This window comes from Pseudophryne corroboree, chromosome 6 (genome assembly GCF_028390025.1).
Source record: "Pseudophryne corroboree isolate aPseCor3 chromosome 6, aPseCor3.hap2, whole genome shotgun sequence".
NCBI classification, from domain to species: Eukaryota; Metazoa; Chordata; class Amphibia; order Anura; family Myobatrachidae; genus Pseudophryne; species Pseudophryne corroboree.
This window is the reverse complement of record NC_086449.1, coordinates 26,759,014-26,782,297: the sequence shown is the minus strand read 5'-3', so window position 1 is coordinate 26,782,297 and position 23,284 is coordinate 26,759,014. Positions and strand designations below refer to the sequence as shown.

At 47.5% G+C, this 23,284-nt stretch overlaps 1 protein-coding gene across 1 annotated transcript in view; it reads right to left on the bottom strand.

Annotated features, from left to right (window-relative positions):
- Positions 1–454: 454 nt before the first annotated feature.
- Positions 455–23,284, bottom strand: part of EFNB3 (ephrin B3) — an 81,755-nt gene continuing 58,925 nt past the window's right edge. The window contains exons 3-5 of the mRNA XM_063930817.1: positions 14,979–15,071; positions 6,567–6,665; positions 455–5,664 (exon numbers count right to left, since the gene is read on the bottom strand). Coding sequence (XP_063786887.1) covers positions 5,276–5,664; positions 6,567–6,665; positions 14,979–15,071 — 581 coding nt within the window. The 3' untranslated portion in view covers positions 455–5,275. The remainder of the gene's footprint in view (positions 5,665–6,566; positions 6,666–14,978; positions 15,072–23,284) is intronic.

Below are 23,284 nucleotides of genomic sequence, written 5' to 3'. Positions count from 1 at the left end.
ATCACCATCGATGGTGGCCCACCGATGGTATATGATTTTACCATTGATGGCGGAGAAACAAATTGTTTCTTGCCATCGATGGTAGCCGTGCAAAAAAGTGATTTGCAATAGGGACCTTGTGAGATGATTGTACACAAAGGTCAATTAACCCTGTTCCAAATATTCCACAGGTGCATGAAAGCAGCTGAACATATCGGAAACATGTCTCCAGATTTGCGCCACCAGAATAGAAATAGCTGCTAGGAATGGATTGTACGCTGGTCAACAATTGCAATTTTCCGTGGATGGACGAAGAAACATTTTTGACGAGTCATGAGAAATTTTATTTAAATAAAATTACAAAAAGTAATAAAATGGCTAAATTTACTTAGTTACCTTCTTTAAAAAAAAAACATATTTAAAAAAATAACAAAAAATAAAAGACGAGACAAGGTTTTTTGTTTTTTTTTTATAAAACTTTTAATTCATTTACCACAAAGAAGCAAAAAAAAAAAATGTTTCCCCTTCAAAAGGAGCCATGTGCTAATTACAATTCCAAGGCGCTAACAATATTCTAATTAATTCATAAATTATCTCTAATGACAACTTTTTCTTTTACAAAATGATCGCCATTCTAAATTAAAATTATACAAAAAAACTATTTTTGTTTTTGTTTGTTTTTTTAACAAAAAATGCTACAAAAAAAACTAAAAAAACAAAAAAATAATAACAAATGTGTAAAATATTTACAGATATTTTTTTTCCCTCTTTTTGCGAAGGGGTTGGTACAAGTGGTCAAGGCAACGAGAACACTGTTTTCAAATGATCACAATATTTAATTAGGAATCATGGAATCCAACTTTCACTTAATGAACACATCACAAACCTCCTGACAATAGCGGTTGCTATAAAAAAAAAATGAATTTAATGACACTTGACGTGAGGGCAGCCATTTTGAAAGTAATGGAGTCAGGGTTGACAATCATCTATGAGACACTGGTGGAACCTCCGCCAAGCTAGGTGATTTCCCCCCGGCAGATAGACCTGAGTGTCTAATGCATGTTACAAAATGGAGACATGTCAGCTGTGCTCTGATATGTAGGCTCTGAAGGGGGGGTAAGGCAAACGGGACATTACATATGGACACAAGCCCAATATAGCTACGTTAAAGCCTGAGATTACAAAATAGAAAGGGAGACAGCCAGCCACGTTTGGCATAAGCCTGATTATTTGCACAAAGTAAGACAATTAGGGGCAAATTACATTTAGCCGAGTTAACCCGCAATTCACCTTAACTCAAGTTTTTCCTATTCAATTAGCTGTGGTAATTTTCAGTAGGATTTAACGCAGCTTTTTTTTTTTTCTGAGCCCCTGAGCGGGTGAAGTTTCTGAAAATCCACATTTTGAAGTACAAATGTTGGGTCTTGGTTCACAACCCCCGATACACCCTCCTAAAGATACAATTAGGCACTTATTAGTTTTAATTATCTTAATTTGGCCAAAAATTACATGGAATTTTTGGGGTGATATTCTGCAAAGTGCAGAATGGGTTAAAAGTTGTGTGGCAAGTATATGAGGGTACTGTTTGAATGGGACAGATGTTTTAAGCCTTTGCAGGTGTGAGTTACAGGTGTTGCGTTTAACACATTTTTATAAGTGGCTCAAATATCAATTTACAGGCATTTTTATGCAGCCCCCATTAACCTAGAACATTTATTTGCTTGCAAAATCTTGTTTTCTATAATTTTATAAAAATAAAAAATAAAAATGCAAAAATCAGCCAATTCATCGTAGGAGGAGGAGCACCAAATATTTTTCATTTTGCACTAATAGACATCTATTGTATTATCCAATATTTTATGCATTTTTTGGGGGTACAGAGTTGTTCGCTCATTTTTCCCTACACTTAATGCGACTATTAACAGCCAAAATTACCATACAAGTACGTCTTCTAATTAAACTGGTCAAGAATTACGAGCGCGCGATAAGTGCATTAATTAAAGTCACAGTAAAATTATTTTTTACCACAGCTAACTGAATATGCCCCTTAATGTACAGCCAAACCCAAAACCCAATGGCAGCCTCCATTTTGTGGTAAACCCAATAATATTCCGCCTCTCAATACATGAGGAACTAGTGACATCGGTGAGGCACGCTACCGCTTAATGATATCACTAAACCCTGGCGAGTTGATAGGCTGCAAATGTAAGTGAAATAATAAAAGTATTACCATGGTTATTGGTGCTGGCCACAAAATGGCTGCCATTTAGTTTAGGGGGGTAGCTGTATAGTATAGCAAAAATATACTACATATATAAACAGTATGAGAAATGCTTATTTGAAAGATTCACCTTAATAATGACAAGACAAACTTCTGAAATTTGGTAAGGTCACTTCACCCCGGCATGCAACAAATTATTTGGATTCTGTGGGGTGATTCAACTAAGTGCGAAGTCCCTCAGGAGCCTTTTGTAACACATCTCCATGGTATATCGGTGGCACAAAACATTGTACATTTCTACGCAATTGTATCTGCCACTATACATAAGCGACTCTTTATAATACCTCAGCAAAGAGAAAACTAATATGGATTTTTTAACACCTTCACACCCTCAGTAATGAAATCCAATTTGGTGGGAAACGACAGTCTTTGTCCAGAATAATCAGCCGAAATATTATATGAATATTCCGCAATTTTTTACAATTTTTTTTTTAAAAGTCAAAATAAATCCTATTTGTATTCCCGTATTTAGTCTCAAAGTGTTATATTCTTCCAAATACATAAAAATAGATTTTAAAAAAATCAAAAACAGCTTATTATTTCTTAAGAAATTTTTGAATATAACCAAAACATATCATCCGAGCGCTAAGGTAGTATTTATTAAAAAAATAAACCAAGTTACAAAACGTAAAGAAAATGGTGCAATCTCCACTGTAATAAAAGGAAAAACCCAAAAGATGTAAAAAATATATATGGTCAGTGCGTATAAAAATAATCCACCGAGACAAATATTATTTCCCATGGGGTCGTATAGATAGGCGGGATTGGTGCACTTCTCGACATTTGCGGCATATCATAGGCCGACGCAGGCAAACGCACAAGAAAATGCTGCACGCAGACTGTTCCTGTGTTTTTGTCTGGGACGCGTCTGTAATTAATGCCCGTGTGAACGCAACAAAGGTTTTTGGCTTAAGAATCAGAAGGCTGCGAGGACCACGGCGCTGTTTTCCTATAAGCGCTCCAAGCCAGGTCGTCTGAAGGAGCATTAGCTCTTTTTTCTTACGAGGGAGGAAACGAAGATTATATTCCATTAGAGATCAAAGGTCCTATTTAATAACAATGCTTTTAAGCGCAATAATGCGTCGTAACCCACCGCAACGAGTCAGCTGTCAGATTATATTAATCAGAGAAAATAGCTGATTAGTCGCTACGGGTCACACGGCTCCAGCGCTGTTGGCACTAGGTTATTAAATAAGCCCCCAAAAAGTCTCTGACGGAATAAAAAGTGCTGCAGTTTTGCCCCCCAAAGCGGCACTTTTATGTGCGTTTTTTTTTTTTCTAACACTTTATGGTAATTTTATTTTAAGTATATAGAGATAAACTAAAAGGAACGTAATAAAATAAATCAAACAACTGGAGGCCACGCCTGCCAACACGACTTAATAAAGAGTGTCAAAATCAGATCATATTAATGGTAGGACGGGGTTACGGCCCTATAAATAAAGAGCGCACACAGGAGACTAGACGGATTTTCCCATATATAAAAGTGGGATTCATTAATGGGATTTAAAGCCGGGCGCGACACCTTACCCCTGGTAACGAGAACTGTGCCGCAGTATCCCGACCCGAACCAAACCTGTCACTTCCTATCACAGCCGTACATACGACCGCGGACAAAAGAACCTTTATTGGGTAAATGTAACATCCCTTTAATATCTCCAACACAATAGCGTCAGGGTCTCAGGTTGGCATGGGAGATGGGAGTCCGCTTCGTTTTCACAGGGCTATGATTTCATTTGAGGAGTTGGAGAGGGGGGGATGGGGGTTAGGAGACCGTCGTCAGGTCTAAAAATGGACCCCCCGCCCTGGCGGGCCCATCTTTTATCAAGTGTATTTACTTGTGAAGCTGACATCTTCAAATATCCATCTAATGTTCAGCTGTAAAACTACATCTCCCCCCTCTTCTTCTTCTTCTTTTTTTTTTTTTTATCGCTCATTTTCGTTCCCTGTCTCCCTGGCGACCGACATTTTAATGCCACAGCAGAGAGGGAGAGAGCGAGGCAGACACGGAGGGGGGAGACTCTGAGGAGCGAGTAGTCCCGATCCGTCGCCATGGTTACGGGGCCTAGCTTAATTACGCTCCGTTCTCTCTCCCCTCCTGTTTTCCTCTCCCATGCTCGCAGCAGAGGTGCAATATTTCAACATGTCCCAGCGTGCGGACACAGCCGGAGCAACATCACTATGTATAGAGGGAGGGTTTTGGTGTGTCCACCCCCCCACCCCCCCCTAGAACCACGTTATTTTATTTATTTGGGAAAATAAAAAGGCAGAAAGGGCTCCTGGCGTTTTATGGTGACATAAGACGTAAACCGTGACAATTCGAAATTAGAGGTGTAAACAGCGGGGGACGCATCTTTTGCCTATATTCCAAAAAAGGCACAAGAGAGAAGGACATCAAACGGGGCTGAATCGTAGCTGGAAATCATTTTTTCAAAGAAGGTGACTTAACTTTTGTGCAAATATCAGTAGGAGGAAGGGACAGAGATGGTATAGGCTATTATTTAAGGCTTTGGGCTGGAGAGTAAAAAGAAAATATAAATATATATATATATTTCTTGGAGAACTGCCGCCATATTGGTTCAGCGACAGCTGACTTTGTCGCTCGCTCGTCTCCATTACACAGGTCGCCTCCGGTGAGTTACTTCGTCATGACGGCTCGCCACATCCCTCCCCCGCCCTGGCAGGGAGATAAGACGTAGAGGCCGGTACCTTGGACCTTCTCGTTGACCATCTATGGCCTGCGGTGGAGCGAGTTTTTTCGACAAATAGCTGCTGGTTAGACTATAAATCAGCACCTCCGCTCTGTAATTCAGCGCCTCGCGTCTTGGGGAGGCCGAGTAAGGCAGGCGGGCGGGCGGTGCATGCGCGGGGGAAGGGGGGCTCTGCAATGAAACCTTTACTTTTATAATGTTCTCCACCCCCATCTTTCAAATATCCTACAATAAGCCCCCTGCCCTCCAAAAAAGGAACAAAAAAACAAACAAAAAAAAAAAAGCCAAAGATAGCGTCTTTTTTTCATACTTTGTAATAGATATTGGCCGGGCTCTGGCTCGCCATGTCTTGTACAATGTATACGGGGTGTCCATAGTCCCCACTGACCTTCTCGTAATGAGGGCAGAAGGCACCTCCTTCTGAAGGCCTCAGAGGCATTATAATGTCGCTGGGCTCGTGCCCGTTGTTGTTGCCCCCTCCTCGCTTTGGGGAAGTAATGGAGCCCAATGAGAGGGGAGGGTGTCTGGTGTCGCTGTGCTTGGCTTGCCGGCGTCTGTGGCAGACCCATCCCACCACGCCAAACACAAATAGGAGAAGGACGGCTCCCCCAACCGCCCCGGCGACAAGAGGTACGTGGGAATTAGGGAGTGGCCCATTTTCTCCAGTTTTGGTGGCGTTGCCTGATGTGTCTCCTAAGGCAAAAAAGAAAAGAAAATGAGTTATGAGCCTGTCCCCTCCCCCTGTAGGGTGACACAGTGACACTATGAGGTATGAGTTCCCTTCTGGAGGAAGAGAATGACATCTCCATCTATCCTATGGTAAATGTACCAGTAAGGGAACCTCCATCTTTCTCACCTTTGACCCCTGGTGGCACATGCGCGTTAGCTGCGGGGGTCATGAACCAGGAAACAGTGTGACAACGTCACATTATCACCCAGCTCCCAGCTCTTCGCCAGGACTGTCTCTTACTGAAGAGACCACTGGAAAATTTGCCTGAAAATATTTACGCCAAAAATATTTATCACATCCGCCTTAAAAATGTGACTTGGGATGACTGTGCCCCAAAGTCTTCAGAGACTTGTTACAGTACCTCACGGTGGTCTTGTTTTGTGCCGCGCTCCCCCCATCTCTCCGACACGTCTAGGCTATATTAGCTGCATTTAAATAAACAGCCTTAATTAAGTCTAATTAAAACGATCGAATCTGCACTTTAAGTGGCGGAACGCATTAAATCAGGGAGACGCGGAGGGTGGTGAGAGGATGAGGTGGAGAGGTTGCGCTGTCCTAGAGGTTCCAGACATAATACGTTCATCTCATCTCTCCCTCTTCCAGCCCCGCTGTCTCCCTTCTGTCTGAATTGTCGGCTTTATTAAAGGATATCTTTCAAAGTGACAGCTCAGTAACTCGCCGTCCCGCGGTGACAGAACCACGCGGCAATCTCGCCCGCCCCGGTCCAGCCCTCACCTCTTAAAAGCCAAGTTAACCCTCAGCAACCCGCCAAGGGCTCCCAGTCTGAAGGGGCTTGTGGTGCTTCCCTGCAATCTGCAGCGGCGTTGGCCGCTCTGTCGTCCCCACGCCCAACGATGCAACGTACCTGCAAATATTGAGGAGTCTTGGTTTGGTACCGATGGAGAGAGCCCCGAATCTTTATCTCTCGCTGAGGGTCTGCGGGGAGACACACCTCCGTCCGGGCCTAGGAGAGTGGGAGAGAGAGAGGGGTAAACGGCAGGCGGAAAACATTTTATTCCCTGTGTCCTGTTCAAAAAAAAAAAATGCAGCAGAGCAATGGGCCCTACACATTTGTCGATCCGCCGCCGAGCTGCCCGGCGGCGGATATGGCCGACGGGCGACCCGGCGGCGGGAGGGCAGTGAAGTTTCTTCGCCCCCCCCCCCCCGTCACCCAGCTCCATAGCAGTGCAGGCAAATATGGACGAGATCGTCCATATTGGCGTGCATGCACAGGCGACGGGGCACCAGCGATGAATGAGCGTGGGGCCGCGCATCGTTCATCGCTTGTGCCTCCACACTGAAAGATATGAACGGTATCTCGTTCATTAATGAACGAGATCATTCATATCTTTCAGTATTATCGCCCAGTGTGTAGGGCCCATATGAATGCTTTCAAAAATGGAAGTGTTCATAGTTTATTTTTATCAATTAGCAAAGTGTAAAGTGAATGAACAGAAGAGAAATCTATATCAGTATTAGGCGTGACCTCCCTTTGCCTTTAAGACAGCATCAATTCTTCTAGGTACACTTGCACAAAGTCAAAGTTTTTGTAGAATCATAGGGGTCACTCCAAGTTGATCGCTCGCTGCTGTTTTTCCGCAGCGCAGCGATCAGGTCACTACTGCGCATACGTATGCACCGCGATGCACGTGCGCGTCGTACGGGTACAAAGCGGATCGTTGCTGAGCGATGGATTTTACGAAGAATCTATTCGCACAGCCGATCGCAAGGAGATTGACAGGAAGAAGGCGTTCGTGGGTGTCAACTGACCGTTTTCTGGGAGTGTTTGGAAAAACGCAGGCGTGTCCAAGCGTTTGCAGGGCGGGTGTCTGACGTCAATTCCGGGACCAAAAAGACTGATGTGATCGCAAGGCTGAGTAAGTTCAGAGCTCAGAAACTGCACAAACTGTTTTTGCAGAGCTCGGCTGCACAGGCGTTCGCACACTTGCAAAGCAAAAATACACTCCCCTGTGGGCGGCGACTATGCATTTGCACGGTTGCAAAAAGTAGCTAGCGAGCCATCAACTCGGAATGACCCCCATAGTCGAGTGTATGATTAACAATCAGGTGATAATGATCATCATTTTCATATGTAGGAGAAACACAATCATTAACTGAAACAGAAACAGCTGTGTAGAAGGATTAAAACTGGGTGAGGAACAGTGCATTATGCATTAAAACATAAGAACTGGGGTGCAGAACAGATTCAGCAGGCGCTCTGGACTAATTAGTCAAAATGTTAAATATTTGGCTGTAACAGAAGGCAGTGTGTTCACCGAAGGGCTTCAGAGCGGTACAATAATAAATGTCTGCAGGCAACAGTGAAGCATGGTAGGGGTTCCTTGCAAGTTCGGGGCTACATTTCAGCAAAGTTAGGGATTTGGTCAGTATTAATGGTGTCCTCAACGCTGAGAAATGCAGGCAGGTACTCATCCATCATGCGATACCATTAGCTCCAAATTTACTCTGCAGCAGGACAATGACCCCAAACATACAGCCAATGTCATTAAGAACTATCTTCAGCATAAAGAAGAACAAGGAGTCCTGGAAATGATGATTTGACCCCCACAGAGCCCTGATCTCAATATCATCGAGTCTGCCTGGGATTACATGAAGAGACAGAAGGATTTGAGCAAGTCTACATCCACAGAAGATCTGTGATTAGTTCTCTCAGATGTTTGGAACACCCTCCCTGCAAAGTTGTGAAACCTGTGTGCAAGTGTACCTAGAAGAATTGATGCTGTTTAGAAGGCAAAGGGCAGACACACCAAATATTGATTTAATTTAGATTTATCTTCTGTTCAGTCACTTTGCATTTTGTCAATTGATAACAATAAACTATTAACACTTCTAATTTTGCAAGCATTCTTACTTTTCAGCATTATTTTCACAACTGCCTAAAAAACGTAAACATTTTTTTTCTTTCATTGGTTCATTTACCCAGATCATTGCGTGACAATACCGTGCGCAATAATTCCAGTGACACCTAATGATAATTCAGCACACTCCCCCCAACACTCTATGTACACAGACAGCCACATCCTGAGAATCTGGCCTGCTGCTTACACTAGTAGAAGAGAGGGAAACAGAACTGGAGTAAAAGATAATTATCCACAAAGTCCCCACCCAGTGGTTAATACATGTACTACAGCATACAGCAGCCTGCCCAGTATTGTCTTATCATTCTATGTCATTCTGGATGAGCTACAGTACTAAATATATTTATTCATATTCAAAAACCCAGAGATCTCCAACCCTTCCTCTCTCCTCTGCCATTGCTCCATAATGCCTTTAGCATAATCACTGATACTTTCCCCTTCCCCTTCACCTTACTACTAGTATTACCCTACCTGTCCCTCTTCCCTTCCCTCTCCCTCATACAGCTCCACTCTGCCTTAATACCACCCTGCCCTATCCCTATTCCCTTCCTCTTTACCTTACTACTAGTACTACCCTACCTGTCCCTCTTCCCTTCCCTCTCCCTGATACAGCTCCACTCTGCCTTACTACCACCCTGCCCTATCCCTATTCCCTTCCTCTTTACCTTACTACTAGTATTACCCTACCTGTCCCTCTTCCCTTCCCTCTCCCTCATACAGCTCCACTCTGCCTTACTACCACCCTGCCCTATCCCTATTCCCTTCCTCTTTACCTTACTATTAGTACTACCCTACCTGTCCCTCTTCCCTTCCCTCTCCCTCATACATCTCCACTCTGCCTTACTAACACCCTGCCCTATCCCTATTCCCTTCCTCTTTACCTTACTACTAGTACTACCCTACCTGTCCCTCTTCCCTTCCCTCTCCCTCATACAGCTCCACTCTGCCTTACTACCACCCTGCCCTATCCCTATTCCCTTCCTCTTTACCTTACTACTAGTACTACCCTACCTGTCACTCTTCCCTTCCCTCTCCCTCATACAGCTCCACTCTGCCTTACTACCACCCTGCCCTATCCCTATTCCCTTCCTCTTTACCTTACTACTAGTACTACCCTACCTGTCCCTCTTCCCTTCCTCTCCCTCATACAGCTCCACTCTGCCTTACTACCACCCTGCCCTATCCCTATTCCCTTCCTCTTTACCTTACTACTAGTACTACCCTACCTGTCCCTCTTCCCTTCCTTCTCCCTCATACAGCTCCACTCTGCCTTACTACCACCCTGCCCTATCCCTATTCCCTTCCTCTTTACCTAACTACTAGTACTACCCTACCTGTCCCTCTTCCCTTCCCTCTCCCTGATACAGCTCCACTCTGCCTTAATACCACCCTGCCCTATCCCTATTCCCTTCCTCTTTACCTTACTACTAGTACTACCCTACCTGTCCCTCTTCCCCTCCCTCTCCCTCATACAGCTCCACTCTGCCTTACTACCACCCTGCCCTATCCCTATTCCCTTCCTCTTTACCTTACTACTAGTACTACCCTACCTGTCCCTCTTCCCTTCCCTCTCCCTCATACAGCTCCACTCTGCCTTACTACCACCCTGCTCTATCCCTATTCCCTTCCTCTTTACCTTACTACTAGTACTATCCTACCTGTCCCTCTTCCCCTCCCTCTCCCTCATACAGCTCCACTCTGCCTTACTACCACCCTGCCCTATCCCTATCCCCTTCCTCTTTACCTTACTACTAGTACTACCCTACCTGTCTCTCTTCCCCTCCCTCTCCCTCATACAGCTCCACTCTGCCTTACTACCACCCTGCCCTATCCCTATTCCCTTCCTCTTTACCTTACTACTAGTACTACCCTACCTGTCCCTCTTCCCTTCCCTCTCCCTCATACAGCTCCACTCTGCCTTACTACCACCCTGCTCTATCCCTATTCCCTTCCTCTTTACCTTACTATTAGTACTACCCTACCTGTCCCTCTTCCCTTCCCTCTCCCTCATACATCTCCACTCTGCCTTACTACCACCCTGCCCTATCCCTATTCCCTTCCTCTTTACCTTACTACTAGTACTACCCTACCTGTCCCTCTTCCCTTCCCTTTCCCTGATACAGCTCCTCTCTGCCTTACTACCACCCTGCCCTATCCCTATTCCCTTCCTCTTTACCTTACTACTAGTACTACCCTATCTGTCCCTCTTCCCTTCCTCTCCCTCATACAGCTCCACTCTGCCTTACTACCACCTTACCCTATCCCTATTTCCTTCCTCTCTCTCATACCTCCAGTTACACTTCCCTTCCTCGCTTTCATACCTCCCGTTATTCTTCTTCTGTCTCATACACCCAGTTACACTTCCCTTCCTCTCTCTCATACTGCTCCTCTCTGCCCTACTACCACCCTACCCTATCCCTCTTCCCTTTCTCTCTCTCATACCTCCAGTCACCCTTCCCTTCCTCTCTTATACCCCCAGTCACTCTTCCCTTCCTCTCTTATACCCCCAGTCACTCTTCCCTTCGACTCTTATACCCCCAGTCACTCTTCCCTTCCTCTCAGATACCCTCGGTCACTTTTCCCTTTCTTTCTGATATCTCCAGTCACTCTTCCCTTCCTCTCTGATATCCCCAGTCACTCTTCCCTTCCTCTCTCATACCCACAGTCACTCTTCCCTTCCTCTCAGATACCCTCGGTCACTTTTCCCTTTCTTTCTGATATCTCCAGTCACTCTTCCCTTCCTCTCTGATACGCAGTCACTCTTCCCTTCCTCTCTCATACCCACAGTCACTCTTCCCTTCCTCTCAGATACCCTCGGTCACTTTTCCCTTTCTTTCTGATATCTCCAGTCACTCTTCCCTTCCTCTCTGATACGCAGTCACTCTTCCCTTCCTCTCTCATACCCACAGTCACTCTTCCCTTCCTCTCAGATACCCTCGGTCACTTTTCCCTTTCTTTCTGATATCTCCAGTCACTCTTCCCTTCCTCTCTGATACGCAGTCACTCTTCCCTTCCTCTCTGATACCGTTGGTCACTTTTCCCTTCCTCTCTGATATTCCCAGTCACTCTTCCCTTCCTCTCTGATACCCAGTCACTCTTCCCTTCTTCTCTGATACCCACAGTCACTCTTTCCGTCTTCTCTGATACCCACAGTCACTCTTCCCTTCCTCTCTGATACCCTCAGTCACTCTTCCCTTCCTCTCTGATACCCTCAGTCACTCTTCCCTTCCTCTCGGATATCTCCAGTCACTGTTCCCTTCCTCTCTCATACCTCCAGTCACTCTTCCCTTCCCCTCTTATACCACCAGTTACGCTTCCCTTCATCTCTCTCTCATACCTTGAATTACTCTTACTTTCCTTTCTCTCATACCTCCGGTCACAGTTCCCTTCATCTCTCATACCCACAGTCACTCTTCCCTTCCCCTCTGATATCTCCAGTCACTCTTCCCTTTCTCTTGGATACCCAGAGTCACTCTTCCCTTCCTCTCTGATATCCCCAGTCACTCTTCCCTTCCTCTCTTATACCCCCAGTCACTCTTCCCTTCCTCTCTTATACCCCCAGTCACTCTTCCCTTCCTCTCTGATATCCCCAGTCACTCTTCCCTTCCTCTCTTATACCCCCAGTCACTCTTCCCTTCCTCTCTTATACCCCCAGTCACTCTTCCCTTCCTCTCTGATATCCCCAGTCACTCTTCCCTTCCTCTCTCATACCCACAGTCACTCTTCCCTTCCCCTCTGATATCTCCAGTCACTCTTCCCTTCCTTTCTGATATCTCCAGTCACGCTTCCCTTCCTCTCTCATACCCACAGTCACTCTTCCCTTCCCCTCTGATATCTCCAGTCACTCTTCCCTTCCTCTCTGATATCTCCAGTCACTCTTCCCTTTCTCTGATACCCCCAGTAACTCTTCCCTTCCTCTCTTATACCCCCAGTCACTCTTCCCTTCCTCTCTTATACCCCCAGTCACTCTTCCCTTCCTCTCTTATACCCCCAGTCACTCTTCCCTTCCTCTCTGATATCTCCAGTCACTCTTCCCTTCCTCTCTGATATCCCCAGTCACTCTTCCCTTCCTCTCTCATACCCACAGTCACTCTCCCCTTCCTCTCTGATACCCTCGGTCACTTTTCCCTTCATCTCTGATATCCCCAGTCACTCTTCCCTTCCTCTCTGATACTCAGTCACTCTTCCCTTCCTCTCTGATACTCAGTCACTCTTCCCTTCCTCTCTGATACTCAGTCACTCTTCCCTTCCTCTCTGATACTGAGTCACTCTTCCCTTCTTCTCTGATACCCACAGTCACTCTTCCCTTCTTCTCTGATACCCACAGTCACTCTTCCCTTCCTCTCTGATACCCTTGGTCACTTTTCCCTTCATCTCTGATATCCCCAGTCACTCTTCCCTTCCTCTCTGATACTCAGTCACTCTTCCCTTCCTCTCTGATACTCAGTCACTCTTCCCTTCCTCTCTGATACTCAGTCACTCTTCCCTTCTTCTCTGATACCCACAGTCACTCTTCCCTTCTTCTCTGATACCCACAGTCACTCTTCCCTTCTTCTCTGATACCCACAGTCACTCTTCCCTTCTTCTCGGATACCCACAGACACTCTTCCCTTCCTCTCGGATATCTCCAATTACTCTTCCCTTCCTCTCTTATACCCCCAGTTACGCTTCCCTTCATCTCTCTCTCATACCTTCAATTACTCTTACTTTCCTTTCTCTCATACCTACGGTCACAGTTCCCTTCCTCTCTCAAACCCACAGTCACTCTTCCCTTCATCTCTCATACCCACAGTCACTCTTCCCTTCCTCTCTGATAACCCCCAGTCACTCTTCCCTTCCTCTCTGATAAACCCCAGTCACTCTTCCCTTCCTCTCTGATATCCCCAGTCACTCTTCCCTTCCTCTCTCATACCCACAGTCACTCTTCCCTTCCCCTCTGATATCTCCAGTCACTCTTCCCTTTCTCTCATCTACACCCAGTCACTCTTCCCTTCCTCTCTGATATCCCCAGTCACTCTTCCCTTCCTCTCCGATATCTCCAGTCACTCTTCCCTTCCTCTCCGATATCTCCAGTCACTCTTCCCTTCCTCTCCGATATCCCCAGTCACTCTTCCCTTCCTCTCTGATATCCCCAGACACTCTTCCCTTCCTCTCTCATACCCACAGTCACTCTTCCCTTCCTCTCTGATATCTCCAGTCACTCTTCCTTTCCTCTCTGATATCTCCAGTCACTCTTCCCTTCCTCTCTGATAACCCCAGTCACTCTTCCCTTCCTCTCTGATAACCCCAGTCACTCTTCCCTTCCTCTCTCATACCCCCAGTCACTCTTCCCTTCCCCTCTGATATCTCCAGTCACTCTTCCCTTCCCCTCTGATATCTCCAGTCACTCTTCCCTTCCTCTCTGATAACCCCAGTCACTCTTCCCTTCCTCTCTGATAACCCCAGTCACTCTTCCTTTCCTCTCTTATACCCCCAGTCACTCTTCCCTTCCTCTCTGATATCTCCAGTCACTCTTCCCTTTCTCTCTGATATCCCCCAGTCACTCTTCCCTTCTTCTCTGATACCCACAGTCACTCTTCCCTTCCTCTCTCATACCCCCAGTCACTCTTCCCTACCTCTGATATCCCCAGTCACTCATCCCTTCTTCTCTGATACCCACAGTCACTCTTCCCTTCCTCTCTCATACCCCCAGTCACTCTTCCCTTCTTCTCTGATACCCACAGTCACTCTTCCCTTCCTCTCTCATACCCCCAGTCACTCTTCCCTTCCTCTCCGATACCCCCAGTCACTTTTCCGTTCCTCTCTGATATCCCCAGTCACTCTTCCCTTCCTCTCTGATATCTCCAGTCACTCTTCCCTTCCTCTGTTATCTCCAGTCACTTTTCTCTTCCTCTCTGATATCCCCAGTCACTCTTCTCTTCCTCTCTGATACCCTTGGTCACTTTTCCCTTCCTCTCTGATACCCAGTCACTCTTCCCTTCCTCTCTGATACCCTTGGTCACTTTTCCCTTCCTCTCTGATACCCCCAGTCACTCTTCCCTTCCTCTCCGATATCCCCAGTCACTCTTCCCTTCTTCTCTGATACCCCCAGTCACTCTTCCCTTCCTCTATGATACCCCAGTCACTCTTCCTTTCTTCTCTGATACCCCCAGTCACTCTTCCCTTTCTCTCTGATACCCCCAGTCACTCTTCCTTTCCTCTCTGATACCCCCAGTCACTCTTCCCTTTCTCTCTGATATCTCCAGTCACTCTTCCTTTCCTCTCTGATACCCCCAGTCACTCTTCCCTTCCTCTCTGATACCCCCAGTCACTCTTCCCTTCCTCTGTCCTGTCCTGCAAGTCATGTCTCTCGGTCGGCATATAGCTGGCTAGGACAGCTGGTGAAGTGCAAGACTTACTCTGTCCAACCTTTAAGGTGACCTTCATGCCTTTGGTCTGACACACGCCTCCATTAAGATTCTCCAACCCCTCTGGGGTCCCATCCGAAGTTGCTAGAAAGAAAGTAACACCACCATAAATTGAGGAGTGCACCCTGGTGCTCGAGAGACACAAGTGATCACAACCACACACGCTGCATTGTCAGAGACTCAAACTCAGCCATCCATTACACAAATATACACAGAATCACCAGAGATCATCACCAGTATGTAGGTGTTCAGCAGTATTATACATTAGCAATGTGACCGTTAATAGTATATAGGTACTCAGGTCCTAGGTCACACCCTGCAGCCTCTAACAGGCTTTTCTGGGTGACTACTGCCAAGCCACACCCCCTGCATCGCTCACCACTGTGCTGATCTGCCCGCCTCCTCCCGGACGTGACAGTGGAATGGCCGTATACTCAGTATCATTATATTATTATACAGAGTGGTGTGACCACTATCAGTGTATACTCAGTATCATTATATTATTAAACAGAGCGGTGTGACCACTATCAGTGTATACTCAGTATCATTATATTATTATACAGAGCAGTATGACCATACTGAGTATTATTATACAGTGTAGTGTGATCTTTACCAGTATTATACAGTGCATTAGTTACAGCATGTATTATCACCACAAAGCATGTTACATGTAAGACTGTGTATGTGAGACGGTCTGCATAGCTCTGCAGACTATCTGCCTTTGCTGGGAAGCATTGTAGGCTAAACGAGCGGTCTTGCTAACAAGCTGTGACAGCCATCTTGGGTCCTGTTTTATTAAATCATGTCCCCCAGTGCCCCTTGTCACGGAAGAAAGGGTTGCAGCCAATCAGAGAGAAGGAGAAAGGGTGGCAGGCAAGGCAGAGGGTGTATAATGACATGCCTTTGGGGGACAGGGTTGGGAATGGTGGAGGGTGGGAGAGCGAGGACATGGATATAATGAGAGAGAGGAAGCACCACATATTAAACATCTTCTATAGGTTTAAAGGTACAATGGCGAGAGAGAGAGAGAGAGAGAGAGAGAGAGAGAGAAAGAAAAAAAGAGAGAAAAGAGAAAAGATAACCACCTAAAATGTCAGAAGATTTGACTAAATTACAGTGGCTTTTACACAGACTGTTTAGTATTGTTAGTGCATACCAGCAGGCTCTTAAAGTAAATTTTCAAACTCATATTTCCTTATTTATATACAAATTTACTTTAAAAAAAAAAAAAACACAACACGACTACGTGCTGCTTAAATTTGAAACTTCTGTGCTGTGGAAGTTCCAAGTTTAAACAGATAAAAGCTATAGCCTGCACAATTAGCTTTTAATTACCCTCTCTCTGTGAATAATTAAAAGAAAGGTCGTAATGATTTAAAAAAAGGGCAGCTTTTGTAAATAAGGAACCCCTAATTTCAACTACATTGGTCACACTGTGAATTTTAGGGAAAGCTGTGAAAATGAACCAAAGAGAATACCTCCCACTGGGTCTGATTTTGGTGGGTCAGTCCTGCTTTTTGGGCACTGTCCTGCATCTCATCCGCGGGCCGCAGGGTTCCATGATACGAGGGAAGGCTGGGAGGCTTCATCACGCCCACTGGGCCACTATAACTGTGCAAGAGCGGCAGAGCTCAGTGGCTGATACTGGGGTGAGGGGTGCACCAGTCGCCCATATCAGAGCCTCTGCATACACCTGGCCTGTATGGGAGGGTGGCTAGAGGGAACCATTACTGAAGAAACCCCACTTCAAAGCATGGCATCACTGACCCGGCTATTATGTGGGAAAAGGTTATGTGGTCAGATGAGACAAATATGGGACTATAACCAACGGATTTGACCTCCAGTGGGATTCCGATGTCCAGCGAATGTTTTCTGCCTAACACCCATTTTCCGATAGACTCTGCAGAATCTGCCGCCAATCAGTGGCGGAGTTGAAGCACTGCGTATTGATCGGTACGATCTGTGCAGGCTTTGTTATGTGTTAAAGAGAAAAAATGGTTAATAATTAAAACAAATAAAAATGTGTGGGATTGCCCGCAAATCAATAACCTCTCAACCTGGGCTGGCATTGAAAACTAGGAGGAAAAACAGCATGGCGTGGGATCTCAGTTTGTGACGTCGGTCGCAGTGCTGGGATTGCAGCTACATGCAGGAGGCGTCTCCTGCATGTCCCTCCTTCACATCGGATGGAAATACAATGCTGCTTCCATGTGGCACTGCAGTTCTGTCCATCACTTTACAGCATACAGGATCAGTGTACTTTTATTTTAACAACAGCACCCCTGAATTTTTAGAGCATACAAGACAGGACCAGTGTACATTTATTTTCACTGCACCCCTGAATTTTTACAGCATACAAGACATGGCCAGTGTACATTTATTTTCACTGCACCCCTGAATTTTTACAGCATACAAGACATGGCCAGTGTACATTTATTTTAACAACAGCACCCCTGAATTTTTACAGCATACAAGACAGGGCCAGTGTACATTTATTTTAACAACTGCACCCCTGAATTTTTACAGCATACAGGACAGGGCCACTGTACATTTAGTTTCACTGCACCCCTGAATTTTTACAGCATACAAGACAGGGCCACTGTACATTTATTTTAACAACTGCACCCCTGAATTTTTACAGCATACAGGACAGGGCCAGTGTACACTTATTTTCACTGCACCCTAGAATTTTTACAGCATACAAGACAGGGCCAGCACCCCTTTATTTTCACAGCATACAGGAGGACAGTGCCCCTGCCACCTGTACAACACAGTGACAGCAACACCCATGTACAGCTGCAGCACATGAAACACCAGTGACAGTCAGGACAGCAACACCCATGTACAGCTGCAGCACCCATCCGTAACAGCACATGAAACACCAGTGACAGCCAGGACAGCACTTCTAACACAGCACAGGTAGACCACAGTGACTGCAGTAGCACTCCTACAGAGCACACACTAACCCACCTGACGCCACCACCCACAGAGAGAGACAGAGGTCTGTCTCCCTCACTCTCCAAGTCCGGAGTGAAAATGGTGGCAACACTCGGCTGTTTATATGGAGTCCAAAACCTGCGAGAATCCGACAGAGCGGGATGATGAGGTTTTGCCTCGTTCTGGTTTCAGAGTCTGGTGGGAAGTCGCGAGCCGGACTCGGTTCCCGGCTCGGAACGTGAAGTTTGGGGAGGGGGGATCAGATCTCTGAGATCCGAACCCGCTCATCTCTAATAATAGGATTTTGGTTACCTACGGGTAAATAATTTTCTCGTAGTCCGTAGAGGATGCTGGGGTCCATATCAGTACCATGGGGTAAAGACGGGTCCACCAGGAGCCATTGGCACTTTAAGAGTTTACTAGTGTGGGCTGGCTCCTCCCTCTATGCCCCTCCTACCAGACTCAGTTTAGAAACTGTGCCCGAGGAGACGAGACACTTTGAGAGAAGGAATTACACCGATAGTGGTGAGATTCACAACAGCTCACACAACAGGCAAATCCGGCCGGAAAACTCAGCAACAGCTGAAACAGTAAATAATGTAGAACTTACCTAGGAACCAGGTAATACTGAACCATAAAGCCAATGCAGGAAAACGAAGCGCTGGGCGGGCGCCCAGCATCCTCTACGGACTACGAGAAAAGGATTTACCGGTAGGTATCAAAATCCTATTTTCTCTTACGTCCTGGAGGATGCTGGGGTCCATGTCAGTACCATGGGGTATAGACGGGTCCACCAGGAGTCATTGGCACTTTAAGAGTTTAATACAGTGTGGGCTGGCTCCTCCCTCTATGCCCCTCCTACCAGACTCCGTTTAGAAAATGTGCCCAGAGGAGCCGGTCACAGCTAGGGGAGCTCTACAGAGTTCTCATGGAAAAAAGAGTTTTTTAGTTCTTTTCAGGTTTTGTTATTTTACAGGGAGGCTGCTGGCGACAGCCTCCCTGCAGCGAGGGACTGGGGGGGGGGGTTGGAGCAGCGTCCGCCCCACGGGGTCTTGAGCCACTGCTCCCGCTGACTGGACGTTGAGCTCCAGAGGGGTCTGATCGCGCCCCGCTGCAGGGGAACGCTTGCCCCGGCAGCCAGCCGCCACCCCCTCAGGAGCTGAAGAAGTGGCGAGTGAGTCACTGTCCCCCCCCTTGCAAGCGGGGGGACGGTGTGAAGAAGGCGTAAGGAGCGTGGTCTTAACCGCGCTCCTGGAAAGCTCAGCGGTACTGCGGTGGGGGGGGGGGGGCTGCGGTGGGGGGGGGGGGGGGGCGCCCCGGGCCAGCTCCGGACCCTACACTGGTCACATCAAGCCTGTCGGGGTCGGCGAATCCAGCCCAGCACAACTCCTCCGGCCAGTATAATCATCCAGAGAGAGGGAAGTCAGCGCCATTGAGGGGGCAGAGCTTCTCCTCAGAGCGGACCCAGCAGCGTTCAGCGCCATTTTTCCTGCCTGCACTCACTGCCAAGTGGATCCAGGTCCCTCCAGAGCAATCTCCAGCTATCTGTACGGTACCAAGGGGGTTGTAGAAGGGGGGGAGAGACTGTATACAGGCTGTGTCACCTATTAAGGGACACAGTCAGCGCTGGTTAGGGACTCCCTATACCTCTAATAGCGCTGTGTGTGGGTTGGCTCCAATCTCTGTGTCTCTCTGCCACTCTTGGGGGGGGAGGGGGGTTTGAGAGTGTGTGACAACATGTCTAGGGACACTGGCCCTCATTCCGAGTCGTTCGCTCGGTAATTTTCATCGCATCGCAGTGAAATTCCGCTTAGTACGCATGCGCAATATTCGCACTGCGACTGCGCCAAGTAATTTAACAATGAAGATAGTATTTTTACTCACGGCTTTTTCTTCGCTCCGGCGATCGTAGTGTGATTGACAGGAAATGGGTGTTACTGGGCGGAAACACGGCGTTTTATGGGCGTGTGGATAAAAACGCTACCGTTTCCGGAAAAAACGCAGGAGTGGCCGGAGAAACGGGGGAGTGTCTGGGCGAACGCTGGGTGTTTTTGTGACGTCAAACCAGGAACGACAAGCACTGAACTGATCGCAGATGCCGAGTAAGTCTGAAGCTACTCTGAAACTGCTAAGTAGTTTGTAATCGCAATATTGCGATTACATCGTTCGCAATTTTAAGAAGCTAAGATTCACTCCCAGTAGGCGGCGGCTTAGCGTGTGTAACTCTGCTAAAATCGCCTTGCGAACGATCAACTCGGAATGAGGGCCACTGTTTCATATGCTGCAGAGGATTTGTCTTCCTTGGAAGACTCCATACCATGTAATCAGGACTGCACTGTTTTAGCACAGATCCCAGCTAGAGAGCTAGAATGGTTAGTCTCTCTGAGGGGGACTATTTCCCAGATTTCTGGTAGAGTTGCTAGGACTGAGCATGCCACTCAAGTCCTCACTTGCCAAGGGGGTACAGTTGATGATTGAGGCTGTTAGGGATGTTTTACACATTTCGGACACAGCTCCGGAAAAGGTGGAGGAGGCCTTCTTCACAGATCATAAGAAGCCCCCCCTCACTTTCCCGGCATCCAAAGAATTAAATGCTATCTTTGAAAAGGCATGGGAAACTCCGGAAAAGAAATTCCAGATTCCCAAGAGGGTCTTATTGGCTCTTCCCTTCCCCGAGGAAGATAGGAAGAGATGGGAGTCCCCGCCTATCGTGGACGCCTCCGTCTCCAGGCTGTCCATACAGGTGGTATTACCGGTCCCAGGGTCTACCGCGTTAAAGTACACGGCAGATTGCAAGTTGGATGCTACGCTGAAATCCATTTACACGGCTTCAGGGGCTATATTGCGGCCTACTATAGTCTGTGCTTGGATTGCTATAGCTATTGCCAGGTGGTCAATCATGAGGAGTCGTCTACGCTGGACAAAGGTGACATTGATTTATTTTTACGTAATATTCAGGATTCTGCAGGGTTCCTGGTGGATTCCATGAAAGACGTGGGTTCCATGGCTGCGGGGGTCTCCTCCATGTCTGTCTCGGCTTGCAGGGGTCTCTGGCTGCGCAACTGGTCTGCGGACGCGGAATCCAGGAAGTGTGTTGAGGGCCTACCATACAAAGGTCAGGCTCTCTTTGGGGAGGCGCTGGATGCGTGGATTGCCATAGCTACAACGGGTACGTTTCCTTTTCTCCCCTCAGCTGCACCGGCTACGAAGAAGCCTTTTTCATCTTCCACGTCACAGTCCTTTCAGCCCGCAAGGCCTAGAAAGAATGAGCCTTCGAACACCTTCTTCAGAGGTGGTTGTGCCAAAGGAAAGAAACCTGCTCCCGCAGGTTCCCAGACCCAGAAGCCCGCTTCTGATACCCCTAAGTCCTCCACATGACAGTGGACAACTAGGCCTGGGGGAAGGTCAGGTGGGGGCAAGACTCCGGCAGTTCAGCCACATCTGGGTGTCGTCGGGTCTGGCCCCCTGGGTTTTTGGATATAGTGTCCAGAGGGTAGAGACTGGAGTTTCAAGATCCCCCGCCTCTCCGTTTCTTCAAGTCAGGCTTGCCAGCCCTGCTGGCAGACAGGACAATTCTTCTGGAGGCCATCAAGAAATTGGTGGTGTCAGAGGTCATTGTTCCGGTCCCACCTCAACAGTGGAACAAGGGTTATTATTCGAAACTTTTTGTGGTACCAAGACCGGATTGTTCGGTACGGCCTATTCTAAACTTAAAGTCTTTGAACCCTTACCTCAGGGAGTTCAAATTCAAGATGGAATCTCTGAGAGCTATCATCTCAGGACTGACGGAGGGCGAGTTCCTGGTGTCTCTGGACATCAAGGATGCTTACCTCCACATTCTCGTTTGGGCGCCGCATCAAGCAATTCTCAGATTTGCACTGATGGACGATCACTATCAGTTCCAGGTGCTGCCGTTTGGCCTTTCTACGGCACCGAGGATCTTCACCAAGGTAATGGCGGAGATGATGGTTCTCCTCCGCAAACAGGGGGTGAACAATAATTTCATATCTGGACAATCTCCTGATGAAGGCGTCGTCCAGGGAGAGGTTGTTGCGGTCCATCGCGCTCACGACACAGCTGCTCAGGAAGCACGGTTGGATCCTGAACCTTCCAAAGTCTCATCTGGAGCCGACAAGGCAGCTGTCTTTCCTGGGAATGATCCTCGACACGGAAGTGCAGAGGGTATTTCTCCCGGTGGAAAAAGCGTTGGTGATTCAAACAATGGCCCGGGATGTCCTAAGACCTACCCGGGTATCTGTTCATCAATGCATATGCCTTCTGGGGAAGATGGTTGCTGCCTACGAGGCTCTGCAGTACGGCAGGTTTCATGCTCGACCTTTTTAACTGGACCTCTTGGACCAGTGGTCGGGCTCTCACCTACACATGCACAAGAGGATTCGCCTGTCTCCGAAAGCCAGGATCTCACTCCTCTGGTGGCTGCAACTTTCACACCTTCTGGAAGGGCGAAGGTTCGGCATTCAAGACTGGATCCTTTTAACCACAGATGCAAGTCTAAGAGGTTGGGGAGCAGTCGCTCTGTGAGAAACCTTCCAGGGACGATGGTCAGATCAAGAGTCACTCCTCCCAATAAACATCCTGGAACTCAGGGCCGTGTACAACGCCCTTCTGCAGGCAGCACACCTTCTACAGCATCAGGCTGTGCAGGTGCAGTCGGACAATGTGACCACAGTGGCCTACATAAATCGTCAAGGCGGAACGAAGAGCAGGGCTGCCATGGCAGAGGTGTCAAAAATCCTCAGCTGGGCAGAAAGGCATGCGGTGGCGATGTCGGCAATCTTCATTCCGGGCGTAGACAACTGGGAAGCAGACTTCCTCAGCAGACACGATCTCCATCCAGGGGAGTGGGGCCTCCATCCGGAGGTGTTCGAGGAGGTAACCGGTTGGAGGGGGGTTCCCCACATAGACATGATGGCTTCACGCCTCAACAAGAAGCTACGGAGGTACTGTTCCAGGTCAGGAGACCCACAGGCAGTGGCGGTGGACGCACTGGTAACACCGTGGGTGTTCAAGTCAGTGTATGTGTTCCCCCCACTTCCTCTGATACCAAAAGGTTCTTCAGCTCGTAAGAAGAACAAAGGTTCTGGCAATCCTCATTGCTCCAGACTGGCCAAAGAGGGCTTGGTACGCGGATCTTCTGGATCTTCTGCTGGAAGATCCACGGCCTTTACCTCTTCGGGAGGATCTGCTTCTGCAGGGGCCGTTCGCTTATCAAGACTTACCGTGGCTACGTTTGACGGCATGGCGGTTGAACGCCAGATCTTAGCTCGGAAAGGTATTCCGAGTGAGGTCATTCCTACCCTGATAAAGGCCAGGAAGGGGGTTACGTCTAAACATTACCA